General features: G+C 39.6%; 1 protein-coding gene across 1 annotated transcript in view; it reads left to right on the forward strand.

Annotated features, from left to right (window-relative positions):
- Positions 1–2,904: 2,904 nt before the first annotated feature.
- PHEX (phosphate regulating endopeptidase X-linked) overlaps positions 2,905–19,990 on the forward strand; it is a gene marked incomplete at its 5' end in the record, with an annotated part of 92,880 nt that continues 75,794 nt past the window's right edge. Inside the window, 3 exons of the mRNA XM_079298160.1 lie at positions 2,905–3,016; positions 6,834–6,902; positions 8,059–8,220. Coding sequence (XP_079154286.1) covers positions 2,905–3,016; positions 6,834–6,902; positions 8,059–8,220 — 343 coding nt within the window. The remainder of the gene's footprint in view (positions 3,017–6,833; positions 6,903–8,058; positions 8,221–19,990) is intronic.

A 19,990-nucleotide genomic window follows, 5' to 3' on the forward strand; every position in this document is an offset into this window, starting at 1 on the left:
AAGAACCTCTGCAACTGTTGCCTGCAGCTGTTTATGGTTTAGCTGTAATTCCATAGTTCTGTACATGCTGGAGAAACCAAGATGGGTTCTGACTACAGGCAGGCTCTACAGCCAGAGGGAAGGACACTTTTTACTATGCCACAATGTAAATAAGCCAACAAACCCAAACAGGGAAAAGTCATTCTGTTGCTGACACCTGATTTCTCTTGCCTCAAGGATTAGGTTTTGCTTGGAGCTGACAACTACAGAGGACTCCTGTAGTTGGAGCTTGCTGGATTTTGTTGGGATAGCTCCATGTTCCCATAGTGCTCACCTTCTGATGTTTGGGAGAGGGGAATGAACTGTCCAGCTTCTCCCTGCTCTTTCCCTGTCTTTCCTTTCCCTCTTCCCCAACACAGATTTTCTAAGTGAAATAACTGCTTCTGCTTTGTCTGTTGAAAGCTGTTCTTGGTTTCTGGCTTGATGTTGTCCTAGAAAGAGATCAATTGTGATCTGCAGAGTGATGCAGAGTTCCCAGGCAATGCAGAGGAGAGCCCTTTACTGCAACTTCCTTCCCTTTTTAAGCAGTTACCCAGTTATCAGTTTACATAGTTTTGGGACACAACAAGCCCCAGTCAACCAGCCACCATGCACCACGATGTGGACACCCAGCAGGTCTCTCACATCTCTCACATCTCTGTACCCCTGTTCCAGCTGAGTCCCTCTCCCACAGTTCCCTTCCACTTATCCTAAGCAGCAGCCCTGAGCCATGATTTCACAAGGGTGACAAGGCCCTTATTTTATAAGGTTACCTATATACAACAGTCAGTGAAAGCAAAATCCTGCCAGTGAAACACTGATAGAGCATGATGTTCAGTAGTACTGCTACTTCTCAAGGGGGAGGAACCTGAAATTGAGAAACTATGGGGGAATTGAGTAAGCACATGATGATTCAGGGTTGGTTGGAGGGACATAAAGCTGACAGTATCAATAGGTCTAATAGCTCAGCATTTGTAGTGTTGGGGTACAGTAGGAAAACCATCAGGTAACCTACAGCAAATACTTGTCAAAAGGTTCTTCTGAGGTTTACTCAGCATTCAGATCATGGACACAGTGGATTAAGTGTTGAGATCACACTGTGTCCATTCATTTTCTGGGTCAATACTCTGCCCTTTTGGCAGCCCCTTTGAGATCACAGTGATTTCTGATATGAGGACTCAATTGCAGCAATGTCACACAAATACCAAATTCCCAGAACTGTGCTGGTAACAGTCTTGTGCTGAGTATTTCTTATGACCAGATATCTGCTCACCCATGGAGTCATTCATGCATTAGTGGGAATTTCTGTGCTGGGAGGCATGTGGTCCTCCTGGTTCTGTGGCATCATTTCCCTCTCCTGCCTCAGCTGATGGATGTCAAAATCAAGGGTTATATGTGGGACAATAGGCAGGTGAAAAGGAGCAAATGTTTTTTTCCTGTTTTGTACCAAGCAGAGATGAGAATGCCCTCTTGGAACTTCCTGGTGAAGAGGGACAGGAATAAGAACTGGGGGCATTTTGTTTGCAGGACCCCAGCGAGGCAGTAGAGGGAGTTGAAAAGTTTCAGGACCTTCAAACTCTAAGTCCTCTTCTAGATAGAGTGGGCTTTCTGTTTTTGTCCATGGGGCACCCAGGACAACTTGTGTGCAGGTGCTCACAGGAAAAAGATTTCAGTCTCCAAACTGACAACTGCCACCACACACATTTTGTGACACATGTATGTCTTTCTTCTCTCTACTTGTGCAACTTTTTATCAGGATGGTTGGGGACTGAGATAAGGATGTTTAAGTCCCCATTAAAGTAAGTAACTCAGGCACATAAACTGCTGTTGAGAGCAGCATGGTGCTGCCTCTCCCTGCATCCTTATGTTTTGCATGAGAGTCCAGCTCTCAAGAAAGCAAGAGCTCTTCAGAGGGCTGAATGTCACAATCAGCTCAGAGAATTCACCCTGAAATGGCTAATTTTTTTTTACCTGATGAATAGCAAAAGTTTGCTGCACGGAGACAGGACTATCAATTCTAGTCCACTGAGAAATCCATATAAATAAGATTTCTTTTTAATCCCCCACCATCTTAAAGTGCCAAATAGAGGCTTTTCCACTAAACTCATAGTAGTACTTGACTTGGAAGCATAGCATTATTGCTTAAAATGTGTTGTGTACCAGCAAGGACTGAAATATCTTGCCTGGAAAAAGCCAGATCTAGCTTTTAGAGCAGGACTCTTCTGTAGGTTGTGCTGATTATTGCTTTGTGCCGCTTGACTGTGATTTTTGGCACACAGTGTCACATACCAATTTCCCGAAATAAAATGCTACATGATATTCTAAGAGATTTTAGGAAGCTTTAAAAAGGGATTTGTCTGCTGAGTGGGTGCCTCTTCTGGTGAAGCCAAATGATGCAGCAGCACTGGTTTAAAGGGAGAAAAACTTTAGTCAGCAGATAATTAGTCTTTTTTAATAAGTTCAAGGAGAAAAAAAGAAAACCTTCCACAGAACTTGTGTTTGTAGAAGTTGTCAGCAGCGCTGCTTTGATTGGAGAGGGTGTGCAGCTCTTGGGATAGCTAAAACATCTGTTGAGCGCCGCTGTGCAAGGCTCGTGTTGGGAACCCCTGACCAGCGGGGCTGCAGAACAGGCTGTGCCACCGCTCGCCTTTCCTCTCCTGGGCAGCACAAAGCTCAGGAGACAGCCACTGCTCTACGTGTGGCTCTGCTCGGAGAGGGAGAGCAGGAAGCGCCTGGAAATGGCTCATGGCAGAAACCTGGAGTTTTAAATAGGAGCGAGGAGGAGGAGGAGAGCTCATGGGCACGGTTCGTGAGCAGTCGAAGCACTGACACCACAGCAGCAGGGGAGCCCCAGAGTTGAGCGAGCTTCTTCCTGCGGCTGTCCCGATGGAGGCAGAGGCCGTGCCCGCGGGCAGGGCAGCGGGCGGCAGAGGCGCCCGCATCGCGCTCGGGGTGCTGGCGGGCGGCGCGGCCGTGCTGGGCACCGCTCTGCTGCTGGGTGAGTGACACCGCCCGAGGCTGCCCACCCCTGCCAACAACACCCTCTGCTCCTTCCCCTCTCGTGCTTGTCCTGAAAGGGTTATGTGTCGGTAAAGGAGTTCTGGCTGTGGGAATCCTAGAGCAGTGTGAACCCGTGTAATGTTTTGAATGCTGAATTTAAATTTGGATGCTCATGTCAATGTGTTCTGACCAGAACTGGGTTCTTGCACAGGACGCAGAGAAACAGGTGAGATTAGGCTGATTGTGGATTCAGCGGCTGTGACTGGTGGGGGGTCGTGTTCTCTCTTTCCTGAAAATGAATCTGTGCAGTGCACACATTTCATGGAATCTTTTGGGCTTTCCTTCATTTGGTTTTCATTTAGGGCTTGACTAAAATTCCTGTAGTAAGCCGCAATAGTGCATATGTGTGCACATTTTTAGACCTTTCTGTTCTTCTATGATGGATTGCAAAGTTGCCTTTACAAAAGCAGCAAAGACTGCATCTAGGATGAAATTGAAATATTTTCATCAGATATATAAGCTGTAACTAGATGCAACAGAGAAGGAATTCATATTTCCTCTCCCGGATTTGGAATTATCTATACATTGGTTTTGTTAGAATAACACTTCAAAGCATATGCCTGCACTTCTGACATCAGGTGTAGAAGTATAAATAAGCCCAGAAACTCCAGCCAAAGAGGAAACTGTGTTGTATCATGTAAGACGTTTGCAGAGTTGGATCCTCTTTTGGAACCACTCAGCCCAACTTTTTGTTTCTTTAGACCAACACAGCTTTCCCTACATTGGTGGAAACCTTGCCTCTAAGCATATCTTTTGCTTTCCTCCAATCCTTCATGATCAAAGGTCTGTTTTGTTTATAGTCACAACATAGAAAACAGTGTCAGGTTTTCTATAGAATCTTTAAAGCACCAGGCTCACTCTTGGTTAGAATTTTTCTGCTCTGGAGCAATTTCTGTAACATTTGCAGGCAAACTTCTGTGTTCGTGATCTCATTCAAGTCAAAAAAACTTTTTTATAACCATGAGCAAGTTTGAATCTTCAAATTTCTAGATGAAAAAAAAAAAAAATTTTCACTTAAAGAATGGAGTATAAACAACAGGGAGAAATAGTGGAGATACCTTATTTCTTTTTGCCTGCACTAGATTTGTTTATTGCTTAGAGCAATAAAAGTAATAGACATTTGCCATCACAGCTTCACAGAGACAGAACTGCTTTATCCATAGGGCAGGTGTGAAAATTCAAGCAAATATATTAATTCTTGCAGACAACTTTACAAATGTGACTGGGGCATGTTCTGTAGGCAAGGATTCGGTGTCAGAATTTTCACTGGCATAACTGCAAAGAAAATAAAAATCCTGGCCTTGGGTCAAACAAAATGCTTTTAGGATTTGTTTCGAAATTGTCTGAAATTTTCAATCTAAAGGACTAAGGAAAAAAAGTTACATTGTTTTGGTTTAACATTTTTTCAATTAGACGTTTCCATGCTTCATTGTGATATGTTTTTTTTTTGTAAGTTTGAGCTTAATTTTTTTAAAGTTTTATTTAAATGTAGAAATGGACATAATTGTTTTTCCTGTCCATATGAAACATTTCAGGCACCTTGAGAATTTTTCTCCTTCAGTTTTCATTTAGTCTGAAAAACTTGTAGTTTCTGGTACTCCTGAAATCAATTTTCCAGCCTGAGGAGTGAAATGTAGCTTTCTCCTGCTTTCTTCTCACAGTTCCTACAGGTCTAAGGAGGATGTGGGAGAACCATCCCTTGGGTGAGAAGTCAGGCAGATTTCAATCTCAATTTGAGAGCCTCTCCTCCTGACTTTGGAGTCCTTTGGGCTTCTCATGTCACAGGAATGTTCACATTATTTGTATCTGTATTTTTGTATGCCTTTCCCCTTATAGACTAAATTTTTAAACTCAGTTGTGATGTGTATTTGCTTCAGAATCTGGAAACAAGGAAGAAGCTAGGATGCTGAGGGTTATAACCATGACTCCAAGTAATAATGTCATGATTAGTTATCTTAACAATAAAAAGGCAAAACAACAAAACTCTGCAAAGTTTCTTCTGTCAAAATTAGCTATTACTTACAATGGAAATGTTACTGCCAAAAATTTGTTCTAATCATAAAACTGTAAATTTCCCAGTTGAAATGCTATTTGCTTTTCTTGATAAGTATCAAAACCACAAGGGCTGCTTAAGATTAAAAATGAAATTATGTCTGGGCTTTTCCCCCCTTTCTATGCTTTGTTAAGAAAAAAGTCTATCAAACATTCAAGACCTGGACAAATTCTAAAGGGCTGAATTCTAATCTGGGAAAAAGGTGAGTTGGGAGGAGCACAACATTTAATTAAAAGGGTCATTATCCATTATTTGTAGTTCATGTTTGTAGTGGCTCAAAATCATGTTCTGGAGATCTCCACTTCTCTATTTTCTCCTGGTCTTCAGTATTCCAATTACAACCTTTGTATGCCTCAAAATCTTGTGTATTTCTTGGCTAATTTACAAAAGTATTTGAAGTGTTGTATTTCACTAAACCAATGCAAGCTTTGGAAAAGCTGTCCAGAAATAGTTTTACATTCCCATTTTCTGAGAAACTTGGACTGAAATCCAGCTATTTCTGTCATTAATTGCCATTAAAATGGTGAGACTGGAATAGATGAAACAGCTTGATATTCAATTCTAGCTTTAGGACTTTTGGTAAAAAAAAATCCCTGGGCTGAAATGATATTTCACATTTTTCTATCACTTTTGAACAACATATAACTACAGCAGCAATTGCTTTATAACTATCAGCACTGTTGGAGCTATGGTACCATAATATATTCCATTGTTGGGGGTTTTTTGTTCAGTATTATTTGCTTTTTTTATTTTTGCAAGGGACTGTTATTAAGATAATGGATATAATGAGACATTTCTTTATGCCTACTGAGCACATCTAGTGAGTACTATTTCACCTACCCCTTGGGATTCTCTCTTCCTAATCCCAAGTATCAATTATCTGCATATTTGCAGCCTGAGAGCACTGTCTGAAATTAACAATTCCTGTACTTAAATTTCAGTGGCAGTTGTAACACACATTTTTAAAAGATGAACAAAATTAACTGACAATTTCACTTCCCAGCAAGGCTTTTGGAAGCAAATGCAATCCCAGTTCTTTTGGGAGGCAGTTGAGGCAGAAGCTGGGTTGTGCCTTACAAAGCACAGCTATCCTTGTGCCCACTGCAGTCTGCTGTGCTCCAGGCTGGAATCAGGAGATCCTGGCAGTGTCCTGCTGCTGCTGGGTGTGCTGGGCAGGGCAGGACAGTGTGAGGGCACTCAGAGGGTGGTGAGGCTGCTCTGTGCTGCATTTCCAGCCATGGAGGGTGCAGCCTGCTCTAGCAGAAGGTCACTGTCCATGGCAGTGCTGGAATCAGAGGATATTTAAGGTCCCTTCTAACCCAAGTCATTCTGTTCTGTGTTTCCAGGCTCTGGAGGTGATAACAATGCTGAATTGTGTGTCTCAGTGTGTGCTCACTGTCAGTGAGTGATGCTGCTCCAGACAGTGCAGAGACAGCCCTTGCTCTGTGCTGCCTCTGAGCAAAGAGGGGGAAGCAGACAGTGGGACTAGCAGCAGAAAATTATTTGTGCAAGCTGCAGTATTTACACAGTATACATTCTAAACATTTACTTTATATACATTCTAAGTGTTCTAAATCAATGCACTCAGAGAGGCACTGGGCCCAGGGGCTGCACTGATATTGGAATGATGGAGTACACAACATTTGGCTGCAGTTGTCAAAATCCATTGCAAATGATCTCATTTTGGTTTTCCATTTTGCAGTTAGCCAAGGTCTTATAAAGTTTCATCCAAAGCAACAGTACTGTTTGACTGCAGAATGCATTGAAGCTGGTAAGCAGAAATTTTATCCTCTCAATTATATAATGATTATAGTATGTTAATGCAATATTTATACCATTTAATTTTTTCCCATTATACATTTTACTCAGAAAGCTTAATTAATGAGGTAAAAGAATTATGACCCCAAACCTTAAAAAGTCACTCTTCAGGTTGCTTCAGTTTTGTTTATTTTTTACATTTAAAATTCATGTTTTAATTTGGTCTAATACTAGTCTAACAAGGTTGACTCAAAGTTTCCCATAGGGATTATTTTTCTTCTTTTTTTTTTTTTTTTTTTTTTTAATATGAAACAAAATGTTGAGTGACTAGACCTTCAGGTATATATTGTTGCTTCCTTTCCAGTTACCAGAAAACTAGCAAGTGAATTGTTAAGCAGGGAGATGCTTTTGTACCAGATCTGGCACACATTTTACATTATTTTGTATTAAAAGAGAGTAGATTCAGACTAGTTATATGGAAAAAAAAAATTATGGTGAGGGTGGTGAAACAGTGGCACAGGTCACAGAGAAGTTGTGGTTGCCTCCTTCTGGAAGTGTTCAGGGTCAGGTTGGATAGGACTCTGAGCAGCCTGGTCTGGTTGATGATGTCCCTGCTTATTGCAGAAAGTTGACCCTTAAAAGTTCCTTCCAACCCAAACTGTTCTAGGATTTTATAATTAGGTACTGAAAAGCTCCTGAGTCTTGGGCTTGTTGTCACCTCTCTTTCACTGACAATAGTAACTGGTAAGGAAGCAGTCACAAAATGGAGCTGAAAATGCAATTAACTTTTCCAATGTACAGTAGATGAGAATTGGATTTGTTTTCTTGTGCAGTATTCAACTGCACAAGAGGTAAACACTGCATAGTTACTGAAATGCTAATCACAATCTACTTAATATGTATCACTACTAAATTCCTCAGGCAATTAATTCTGTCATGGTAACAATGGAGAGCCTGTCTTCTGTGTCTGGCTCCAGCACCTCATGTTCATGCAGTGCTAAGTTAAGTTGTCCTTGCTGTATGACACTCAAGAAGATTCATTGCAGATATTTTGTCTCTTTTGTTTGTTTGTTTGTTTCTCATTAATCATCATTTCTGGACTGTAGCCTTGTGTAATTCTCTATTCAGTAAAATGTGTTCCACAAAATCTCTGTGGTGTTTTTTTACAGCTGCTAGCATCCTGAGCAAGATAAATCAATCTGTAGATCCATGTGAGAACTTCTATCGATTTGCATGTGATGGCTGGATTTATAATAACCCTATTCCTGAAGATATGTCCAACTATGGTGTTTATCCCTGGCTGAGACACAATGTGGACCTCAAACTAAAGGGTAAATAGATAATTTCTAAAAGTATTTGGTTGGCTTGTTGCTGTAGCTTTTTAATTGGCTGGGTTTGAAGTTGCCAAAAATCTCCACAGTTCTTATCACTGGATAACATCTTGATGTTCTCTTTTAAGTGTATTTTTATTTTTTTAAATTGAAAATCATGTTGAGAGATACTGAATTTAACATAAACAGAATTTAGGAGGAAAAATAGAACTGCTGGGAATACTGGAAATTCCACCAGTTAAGAATGGAAGGATGAAATGATACAGATTATACCAAAAGGAAAAGACAAGGGGATTTAACTCTTTCCCCCTTGCAGTAGATGGTTAGACCAGACTGCAGGAGCTCAGCACACACAGGTAAGAATGTCCCAAAATCAATCATCAGTCCAGGGCAGCAGGCTTTCTGTAGCAGTGGCCAACACAGGGAAGAATATAATAAGGCCAAACCAGAGTGATATTTTCCAGTAGACTCACCCAACCCTTGGCAGAGGTAATGCTCAGGCTTCTGGGGATGGAGTTGTTTGGGTATTGGGTTTCCCTCCCACCCTTCCAGGCTGCCCCTGAAGTACCTGAGCTACCATCAGTGAAACAGAAAGTTGCTTTAGAAAGTGTTTCTGGAGGAAAAAATAGCCCCAAGGGTGGAAATGTGTAGGAAGAAATGTATTTTAACCTGCATGTGACTTGAGCTGGGGCTGTAGTCTGCAGCGTGGCTGCTTTGCCAGGCAGCCCTGCAGGGGAGAAAGGGGAATGGTTATTGCTGGGCAGGGAAATCTTGCCAGATTCCTACAGTCCTGGCTAAAAGTGAGCCTTTCAACAAAGGGGAGACATGCAGGATTTAATATTGTTGGTGGTGTGTTTGAAGCTTGCCTACCTTGAGTACATAATTGACATATTCATTGACATAAGAGCCTGGCTTGAGCTCACCACAGAGCAGAGGTTGCTTTTAAATATAGCATTTATTTTTCTTTGGATTTTGTGTAGGCATCAAAGCCCTTCTCCAATTGCTTTCTTCAGCCTTATTTTATTCAATTTTCACATCATTAAGTATTTTAAAAGCAGCATTTGGGTTCAGAATATGAGTTTTTGTTTTCAGCATAATATATGATCTCAAGATTTCTGTTTAAAATTTGCTGAAAATGTCACAAGGAAAGGAAAAGAAATATTGCCAGAGCCTTGCTTTGCATTCTAATTGTTGTGCAGCCAGAATTGGGCTGTATTAGATAACTGCACATCCTGCATGAGACATAGCCACAAAGAGGCCAGTCTTAATTGAATATAGAGTAGCAAACTGTCACTGTCATCCTTAATTTCCTCTTTTTACAGGTCCTAATCAAGGACATCATGCTAAGCCAGATTTTTATTTGATTTTCTTTCTGCAGTCCCTTTAGTCCCTTTGCTAATACATAGCTAGAAAAAATGCAAGGCAAAGAAAAAACATCCAAGTGGGAAGTGCTTGCTTAATGGAAACTCCATATCAGATAAAGGGAGTTTACACCAAATTATTTAATAGGACACCCATGGCACAGACAGGGACAAAGATGTGAAATGCTGGTTGGTGTACAGGTGTGTTTTTAATATAACATTTCCCATCTCCTCCTTAACTTTTTACTTCATGAACTGTACAAAATATATTCTTTGTAATTTAAAACAAGGAAAAGAAAAGTGTTGGTAGCTGAAATAACAAGCATAACTTCAGCCTCTAGGTATAATTGTGTTTTCTCTTGAGTTATTTCAATATATTAGCTCAACACTGAGTTATTAATTTGTGTATGACCAGAACTTTGCTAGCAGAAGTTTTAGCAAGAGAAAATAGAGAAAAAGTTATAGGGCTGAATAGACCTTGGAAGCAAATTTAATCTCTTCTTTACAGGAACTCAGTACAACTTTGTGCCACATCTAAATATCCCTGTTTGACATTCAGTAGATTAAAAAAGCCTCAGTCTTAAAAAGCATGGCTATTATGAAAGTTCTATGCTCTGAAATACTTATCATATTAAAGAAAACTATTAATCTTAAAGTGATAACATGGCTTGGCCAGAAAGGCACATTTTTCATATTTGATTTTCTTTGATGATATGATATAGATGGAAATAATTATTCAGGCTATATATTAAAAAATTATGTTACTTAAAATAAACTATGTGGACATCTAATCTGTTTTCTGGTCCCTGCTCCTGTTCCTGAGAAGGGGATTTTGGGCAAAGACCTGGTACACAGGTTGAACAAGTGTATCTTCAATGTACTGGAAGCTTGATTTTTATATATTTTTTTTTTGTTCAGCAGAAATTGCTACAGAAGATGATCTTCCAGTAGATAATCGATAGCAAGTGTAAGAATTAATTCTGTTTACCAAAAAAAAGTAGTTGTGGCTGTGTAATGTAATGTACTGAGCCCTGCATTAGGTGCTTGTGAGTTTGAGAACAAAGCAACTTTTCAATTTATTTAGGGTTTGGTGTTTTGGTTTGTCTGTGGTTTCTTTGTTTGGAGGTATTTTTTGTTTGTTTGTTTCTTTCTTTTTGTGTGTGTGTGTTTGGGGTTTGTTTCCATTTTTTGTGGGTTTTTTTTGGAGTTTTTTAGGGGTTTTTGGAGGTTTCTTGGGACTCCCAAGAACAAACAACTTTGTAGGTGTCAGCTTCAAAAAAGGGTAGAACATTTTCTGTATCAGTGAAGGTTTTTGGTGCCTTAATAGGGAATTCCAAAGAGAGGAAATGGTAGTTGGTCAATGGAAAATAGCTAAGAAATACTGGGTGGTCAAATTTTTGTCTGCAAATCTCTGGTTGATTAAAGGATCAGGATTAGAAACATTAATTTTGGGGTTCTTCTACATCTGCAAAACGTGATAGTTAAAAAATACTTCTTTTTTAAGATTTGGGTTTATAATGGGGTAGGAATATATGTATATATATATATTGTTATATATATGTATATATATTTGGGTTTCTCTAGATGTCTTAAGATGCATTCAAGCTAAAATCACATCATCATTTCCCCTTTAATTTCTTTTCCATATGTTGTTTGAGGGTCACTTGGGTTTATTTTTCTGCACTCAGAGGAATCCACAAACCACATGTGTAACTCACTTTGATCTCCTGGCTATACAAAATAAATAAAGTTCTAGCCTGGAGAAAGTAGTGGTAGGTTTTCCTTGAATGTGATCTTCAGCAGGATTTCAGGCATCATGGAGGAATGTAAAGAAGATAATTGGAGAGAGCCAAAAAAATCTCAAAAGTAGAGGTTTGTGGTTTGGGTTGTGACCCAAATATAGGTAAGGGACATGTAATATTTAGGTTAAAATTTCATATAGAACTTTCCTGGAGAGAACTGAGGTACAACTGCTTCCCCCTGACCATCCCTGGCTGGAGTAGATTGTCCCTGACCTGAAGCCAGCCCTTCCTCTTCAGCTGCCCCACAGGCATGTTAAAAAGGATCTCACATTGGTTAAGAGAAAACTCTCCTGGTGCCCAACAGGCCTCTGATGAGGAAGCCCTTGGAGTCCCCCAAAATGGAGAGAATCCTTTGGCTGTGGCCTCTGTTCTGAACAGAGGTGATCTTGAATTGCAGCAGCTTCAGCCTTGTGTCAGGTCAAGACTGCAGTAACTCTCTGAGTTACTCAATGTTTTTGCACTTACCATAATATTTCCTGTGAATCTATTTGAGTTCCTGATGAATTTTTCCATTTTATTTGAATACCTCCATTAAGGTTTTAGGATGCTTTTGTCTTGCCACTGAAAAGCAAATGGCTTTTTGTGAGCAGTTCAGAGCTGAAGTGTGAGTGTAATTCAGTGCTTATTAATTGTGGTGAATGTTGATTGTGAACCCAGAAGCTTCTTTTCCTTTCTTTAAAGTTTGAAGTACAATGGTACACAGCTGGCTTTTTTTTTTTTCTTTCTCTGAGTGACCATGCAGGAAGCAATAAATTAAAATAAAAACAGCAAAACAAAACTCCACAAACATTCCTAAATCTCAACACTGCAAACGAGCTGATTTGAATTATGTGAATCATTTGTGAACATGTCTTCCAGGTCTTTTAAAATTTAATTTATGACTGTGGAAACCAGTTTACAAATTAAGTCTCTGTACTGTTCCTGGTCCAGTGAGACACCTACTTCAGGCTGATTTGCTGTGCTAAGCTTTGTAGTGTGGCTGGTTTCTGAATGTCAGTCAGTTTAAAGTGAGGCATTTCCAGTGTGGAAAACAGAAAGAAATGAAGGACTTTTAGGAGAATATGGTGTGTGGGTTTCTGAAGAACATGAGACAGACAGCAAACAAAATATCTTGGCAGCATAGGCAACTTTTCCAAAGATAATTTGCAATTGTTTCCTTTGGAAAATAAATTCTTTATAAGTAAAACTAGTAAGTAAAATGTCTCTTTGGAAAGTTGTGGTGTTTGACTGCAGGATATCCTTTCAGACTGATCCCAGGGGTTGGTGTTGAGCAGTTGTTATTGCTGTCCTGTAGAGGACCCTGTGCCCTGAGCTCTTTCTGGGCTGGGTTTTTTCTCCCACCATTCAACAGGTGCTCAGCTGGGACCATGGGGATAGTTTGATGTGTCCCACAAAATCTGAAATGCAGCTGCTAACACTCATCCCCAGGTTTCCATATTAGCTGACCTGTGTCTTGTGATGTGTTTCCTTCAAAGTTATTTGAGCTTTTTGAGAGCTGTCCCAAGTAGGGGGAAGAATACCAGCAGTAATTAAAATAAAAGAGGATATTTATGTTTTTGCCTCCAATATACTGCTGGGCAAGAAAGCAGAAAAAAGCAATAGCACTTCATGCTGTTTACTTGGTCTTTTCTGGAATAAATAGATCTCTTCTCAATGGTACAGACACTTTTTTTCAGTGGTCCAGATCGTTCCTATAGTGGCTTATTTATCTGAATGTAAGAAAAAGTGGCACAAATCAGGTAAATCTCTCCAGGGAAGAAGTTGGTAACTTTTTGGTAAAATGAAATACCTAAGTCAAAAGTGGAGAAGCCAGGACTTATTCCAGGCTTTGTGGCTGCTCAGAATGAAAATTGTGTTTGTAATGAGTGATTTTGGAAAACCATGAGTACAGAGAGGAGACAATTTTGGTTCCTAAATGAGGTTTAAAGGCAGCACAGTAACTGAGCCACAGGATTCCCACAGCATCTCCCTGGTTTGGGTCTGGAATGGCATCTTCCTCTGAGCCCTCAGCTAAAACCAGAGTGGGGCATCCTGCTCACTCCTGTTCCACATGTGGCACATATTTCTATTAAATTTACAGTGAACTTGGGGTTTCTATGATATATATCATTCATACTTGCAGATACTGAATTTTTGATGGCTGTGTTGGGGTGGGTAATTTTACAGAATGAGGATTGATACCTTGGAGGCACAGCAATCCATGACATCTGATTCCCTGTTTCGACAAAAAATTTCCACAAATACACGTTGAAAGTATTATTGTGATGAAATAAATGTAATGCTGTCATTTAATGTGAGCTCTATATTGTAACAGTTGGGAAATTTGCAATCTTCTAATGTGAATGTGGTTTAAAATATTTTTATAACATTATAATGACGTGTTATCCCTTAAAGCATGATACTGAGAGGCCAGAGGGGCAGGGCAGGGAAGAGGGCAATCTACTCAAAAGAGTAAAATTTACTATTGAAATTAAATTTATGAGCAGAGTCTCTCACCTCCTTATGAAACGATTTCTGGTTTGGTCTCAGTCTGTGTACTGTTATGTTGACTTTTGGAGGAACTCACATGATGGGCTTATCTTTTGATATATAAACTCAGAGAATTCACAAAATGCTGGAAGTGTAAACAAACAACATCTCTGTTTTGGAAATGTGCTGTGTATGGGGGCACTGAGGAGCATTAGGAAGCATTCATGTAAGCACAGCTGTGTGAATCCTATTTCCATGAGAACTTCCACATTGCTAAAACGGATATGCAAGGAAAGAAATGAGGAATTTCTTTTCAAAGGGCGAGGGGAAACCCTAGAATGTCAGTATATTAGTTGGGCTTATTTTTCTAAATACAGAATCCTCTAATGAAATTGGTATTTGGGCTTATTTGTTTGTTTTACTTGGTTTATGTTCCTTGGGAACTAAAACCTATATGAATTGATTAATTACTAGGTTTTCATGAATTCCTGTGGAAATACAAATTCATATTAATTACATCCTAATGAGTGCAAAATTAATTAATAATGATTTAAATGTTCCATTGGAATATCAGAAGAATTAATAATGAGAGCCTCTTATTTTCAAGAGTCACTGCTCCATCCATGCTGAGATGAATGCTGCCATCAAGAAATTGGCTGATGGACATTAATTATATCAAATGCAAAAGATAGTTTCTTGAATTGATAACTGGTGTCTTGATCATGATTAAATACCTTAAAAAAATAAAATAACAACAACCAAAAGAAAACCAAAGCCCTAAAACAAAAAACGCCCCACCAACTCCCCAAAAACCAAAATACTGAACAAAAAGCAAACAAACCAAATTCACCCCCCATCCCAGCTCACAAAATATAACAAGGAGAGGAGGGAGACGCAGTTTATCAAAACAAGGCAGACCCAGATTCAGGCATCAACTCCACAGGGACCATTCTGAGGAATGAACTTATGGAGATGCAGAATACTCTGCTAGTTTTATTAAAGAAAAAAAGCCAGACTAGTTACTGGTTTGAAAATATGGAAACTTTTATATTGAGTATCTAAGGTATATCTGAGGCTCTGTAAGCTAAGACAGGGTCTTCCAAAAGTGACCAATGGTTCCATCCATTGACATCCTGGGTGGCTCTGCCCTCCAGAGAAGTGGGAACACACAATGCAGCAGGTGTAGGGCAATCTGAGAGGAGTCCAGTGCTCTGCATTGTTTCATATTCCTGGGTGAGCAAGGGGTTTGCCATTATGAAATTGGCTTTGAGTGATTATTTCAAGCACTTATGTATTCCAGTAAGATGATTCTGGTGATCTGATTATTAGCAATGGGGAGCTGAGAGAAAAAAACTGAGAAAGCAGTAGAAAGCCTGTGAAGAAGGGAATGTAAAAGGCATGAAAGTGGAAATAAAGTAAACTTTGGAAAAAACTAAAACTGCATTATAAGCACCAGAAAGGGGTATTGATTTGCTATTTTATTTTGCTTTAGACACTCAAAGCAAAAAGCTTTAATTAGGCAAGGATAGTTTTAAGCATATGGAGAAGGATTTTTTTGCAAGCCTTTGATGCTAGTTTTTTCTCCCGTATATATATATTTAGCAAGCAGTAGAGAAATGTGGACTGTAATTCATCAGAAACTCTAAATATGTATTTATGAAATTCAATGAAATATATTTGATACTGCACTAGGCTTGGACTGTTTCCCTTCTTGTGCTCTGAAACTGAAAATTGTTTAAAGCCACCAATGCACAAAGAAAAGGAAGAAGAGCCTTAATGTCAGTAAAAATTTAGAAATTATTTAATTTATTTATGGTGGTGAGAAAATTTTTGATTACCTTTTTTGTTTACTTTTGAGGGAGTAAAAATTTTATCTTTAGACAGTGCATTTTCTTATTTTGGACTTTTGGAAACAATTTTTCATTTGAAAACCAATCATTTGCAGTCCACTTCTAATAAAGTGTCTGGTGGGGAAGAGGACTCCAGACTGCACTTGTCAGATTGTGCATAAGATACCTGAACTAGCAAGAAGCACTGCAGAGCCATTAGCAGAACCAGTAGTTTACAAAAAGAAATAAGCTTAGGTTAGCTCATATTGTAGGGAAACCTCAGTAACCAAATATTGCTAACAATTGCTACTAGAGGAAAGAAGTGTTTTTGCACACTTCAGTTGCCTATCAGGAGACATTCTCAGAAGAACTTGTGTTTTAAAGGCATAAAGGAATTTAATGAGTTAAATTCATTAAATTAATGAATTTGATTGAAATTATGCATTTGAGGTTGGCTTGCACAGGTATCAGATGAGAACTGTAAGCAGGTATCTGCACATCCACTGAGGTTTATCTCTGTGGTATTGTCCAGGCAGGCAAGATCTTGCTTTGCTCTTCTTCCAAGACTTCCAGATGCAAAACAATTCTGAAATGGAAGCTGGGCAGGTGCATTCTTGTGGGAGTTTGACCTGAGCTATTAACCTGCTGAGAGGGATAAAGTTGTGCTGAAACATTACATGCTGTGTCCTACAGCAGATGTCCATGTCTTTTTCAGAAGATGCTCTGAAGGAACAGATTTAACTCTGAAAAAAATCTTGGCTTGATGATACTTGTCTTGTTCCCAAGAAATATGTTCAGCTTGAAATATCATTCAAGTCTGTCACTTTTAAAACATACATACATACATATATCCATACAGATAGATAATATTCTTCACTGTCCCCTCTAGACCCCATTCCAGCTGTAAGAGTCCCTTTTCCAAACTGATGAGAATAAAAATATATGTATCAGATTTTCTTCTTTGACTATTTTGGAACCTAGAATGTTGCAGTCTAATTAGATTCTAATTTTCATGTATCAAGACAAAAGCGTTACCATTGGTCAAATGATCTCAGCAGTCCTGTGTATAATTGTATATGCTGTGGCCAGTGCTTTTATTTTGGGGTAGAACACTGTGCCCTTCATAGGCACAACAAAACTTACCACTGCCAGCTCTCCTTTACTTTGGACTCTGAAAAGGAGGAATTGGAAACAGGGTACTCTAAATGAATGTCAGCTGGCCCCAAAGCATTCTGAAATGGTCACTCTTGGAAAGTGCAGGCTCATGTTGCTTCAGACAGTACATTGTCTAGCTGTAACAGCAGTGTGGTTTTGAAGTTTTTTGTGTGCCCTTTGGCATCCTGGCCAGACCTTTGCTCTGTGAACCATACTGACCTTGACTTCTGAAATCCAGTGTGCTGGGAGTTCCAAGGGAGGGAGATGCCTTCATGCTGCAGGTGGAGTGCCAAACAACCCCAGTGGCACAGGTGCAGTTGGATACTTGGTTTTTACAGGTTACTTTACAGGAACCCTTTTGCCATACCTCCTAAATGTGAAGAAAATGTGGGAATTAAGGGTTAGACATTCTTGAGGATGACTAGATTAATCATGATTATCTTTTATAGTTCAGGAACCTCAGGGAATGACATTCTGCACAGCTGTGTTGTGTGTTTGGTTTGATTGCTAACACCAACCATGGTTTGAGAAGGTTTTTCTCTACATTTAAGAGGTTACTCCTCACAGGACATCCTTAAAAGAACATGCTGCTGGCATCAGAGGATCATCTGCAATTTTCCAAAGGATAGCTTGGGTTTTGCTTTTTCACAGAGGTAGCACATAATAGTGCTAACTTAGGGAGGAAACAAAGGTGGTCACTGAGAGCTGGAGATGAGAACAGCTCTTTTAATTATTCTTCTCATCAGCTAAGAATCTCAGTTCTTACAGCTGTGCAGCACAGTGAGGAAAAGGTGACTAGCAGAGTCTTTATTGCTCAACTATTGAAAGATAAATTCTCTGCCATTGGGTATTTGCAAATACACCTGCTGAATGTGCAGCCCTTGGGCTCCTTTCTGAGTCTGATCCCAAACAGAATGTATTACAAGCTGCTTTCAGTTTAGTACTGAGCATCATCTGGGCAGTGCCAAGCAACTCCCAAAGTCTCTGAAATTAAAGGGGCTGAGGGGAATTCATTGTCTCCAAAGGATAAAGCTCTTTGAGTGTGTGGATCAAGTTCAGCAAGCTTTGTGCTCATAAAGGAAATCACTATCCCAATCACCAGGACTCTGACATGGGCCAGATAAGGAGCAATCTGTGACTTCCTTTCTCTGTCTGCAGCAATGGATAATGGCTGTGTCTCCTTGGTCTGTCATGTCTAAGGGTGCTTTGAGATCTGTATCCTAAATGTATAGAGTGCAATTGCAGGAGTAACACTGGATTATTTCCTATGATCTTTCTGGAGACATACTTGGAGACAATTGCATTACCCATATAATGTAACTCAGTAGATTGCACTGGGATAAAGCATAATTGACTTTGGGGTAAAGTTTATCTCCCAAAAAAGCATGAAGTCTTGAAAATATTAAGGGGCAGAGAAGCCACTATCTCCTCTGCTTGCTGGTTCCAATGGTTAATCACTGCCACTGCTGAATTTGTCTTCATTGTTAAACAGTGGCTTTCTTTGTGCCTTTTTCCAATAGACTAAGGACCTCTCTAGCACCAAGAATTTTCTAAAGGTGTTTTGATACTGTGATCCCATCACCCTTTCATTTCTCTTGTGAGAAAAATCATGTTCCCTTATTGCATGCTTTTTTTTTGTCCCTCCCTTCTATTTCTCAAGCCACACCCTCCAAAGAAAAAACCCAATTGTTTTGATATTTTTCTGCCCTCTGTCCAGCATTGTTTTAACAATTCAGACAGCCAAAGGGCAGTCTGTGTTCCAGTCTGTGTCACCAGCCTGTGTACACACTAAGGTCATCTCCCCACTTAGATACTTCTCTGGTTTTGAAGTCCAAGACTCCTGTCTGTTCTAGCATTGCTCTGGGAGTTCAGGCTGAATTATTTGTCTGTTTCTTGCTTTACCCTCCTCCAGGGTTACAACTTTCCAGGAAATGGGATGTCCCTTGGGGTTCTTGTATAATTTTTGTTTTGTTTACAGTTCAAGCATATTCCCTGGGAGATATTTGCCCATGGAGTTATTTTTCTTCAAGATACAAAGCATTATAATATATTTCAGATCATTGTCAGATATCACTGTGTGAACACTTGCATTTTCCACACAGAGCAAATGTTTGTAAAAGGATAAGGACAAATACTTATGAAAAAAATGCTACTCTCTTTATTAACACAATGATTTCTCTATATCTAGGGTTGTAAAGTGCAGAGAAAACTTTTATTTTTCTCACTAGAATAGGAAAAAAGCCTCATGAATAGCATAGTATTTTTCAGGATTTCAACACAACCGTATAAATATAGAAAACTGTCTGAAAGGGTGCAGTATATATACAATCTGATCAGGACACTGATACATTGAATCAATATTTCTAATCTGAATAAATGGTGTGCATGTTACTTTTCTGTGCAAATCTGGCTTTACAATCATTTTTCATGCAGTCCAAGTCAGAAGAAGGAAAGGTACAGGATTTCTTGGTGCCATAAATAAAATATGGTGGTTGAAAACCAAAGTGAAGCTGTGCAAGACAGTGGGCTGGAAAATCAACAAGGGCTGGAAATGGAAAGTGAGATTAAAGGTAACACTTAGCCACAAGACTATCCTTAGCAGCTTTAGAATAGTATGCAGTTAAATAAACACACATGCAGAGCTTTCTTTGCAATGTGCCTTGCTCTCCCTTCTAACAGCAGATGATTGCTATTTACTCGAGGGTGGTGAACCACAGGAAGTTGGCCTTTTTTAGTCCTCTTGCCCTGAAAAAGAACTGTGTGAAGGCAACTCTATATAAACTCTCTTCCTTCCCTTCCCAGCTCCCCACCCCCAGCTGAGCCATTTTTTCCCTGATGATATCTGAGCATCTCCAGTTCAGACAAGTGAAGATCACTCCCAGCTATGGAATGGTTTTTTTTGCTGGTGATGCTGAGTCTTTGTGTTTTATATGAGAGTCAGGGAGTGCAGTGATGCAAACCTGCCTGACCTGGGGTGACAGAAGTTCAAGAATCTTGGTTGCAGTGGGAACTTCTGCACCCTCAGCTCCTTGGTACAAGAAAGTGAATGATGAAGGCATTTGCACCCTCAGCAAGTTTAGGATATTGTGAACACCTTTAACCAGTTTCTGACTGTGCAAGTGGCAGCTGCTTAACGAGATATGGTACTGCAGTA

The sequence above is a fragment of the Erithacus rubecula genome (assembly GCF_903797595.1).
Source record: "Erithacus rubecula genome assembly, chromosome: 1".
Classification (NCBI taxonomy): Eukaryota; Metazoa; Chordata; class Aves; order Passeriformes; family Muscicapidae; genus Erithacus; species Erithacus rubecula.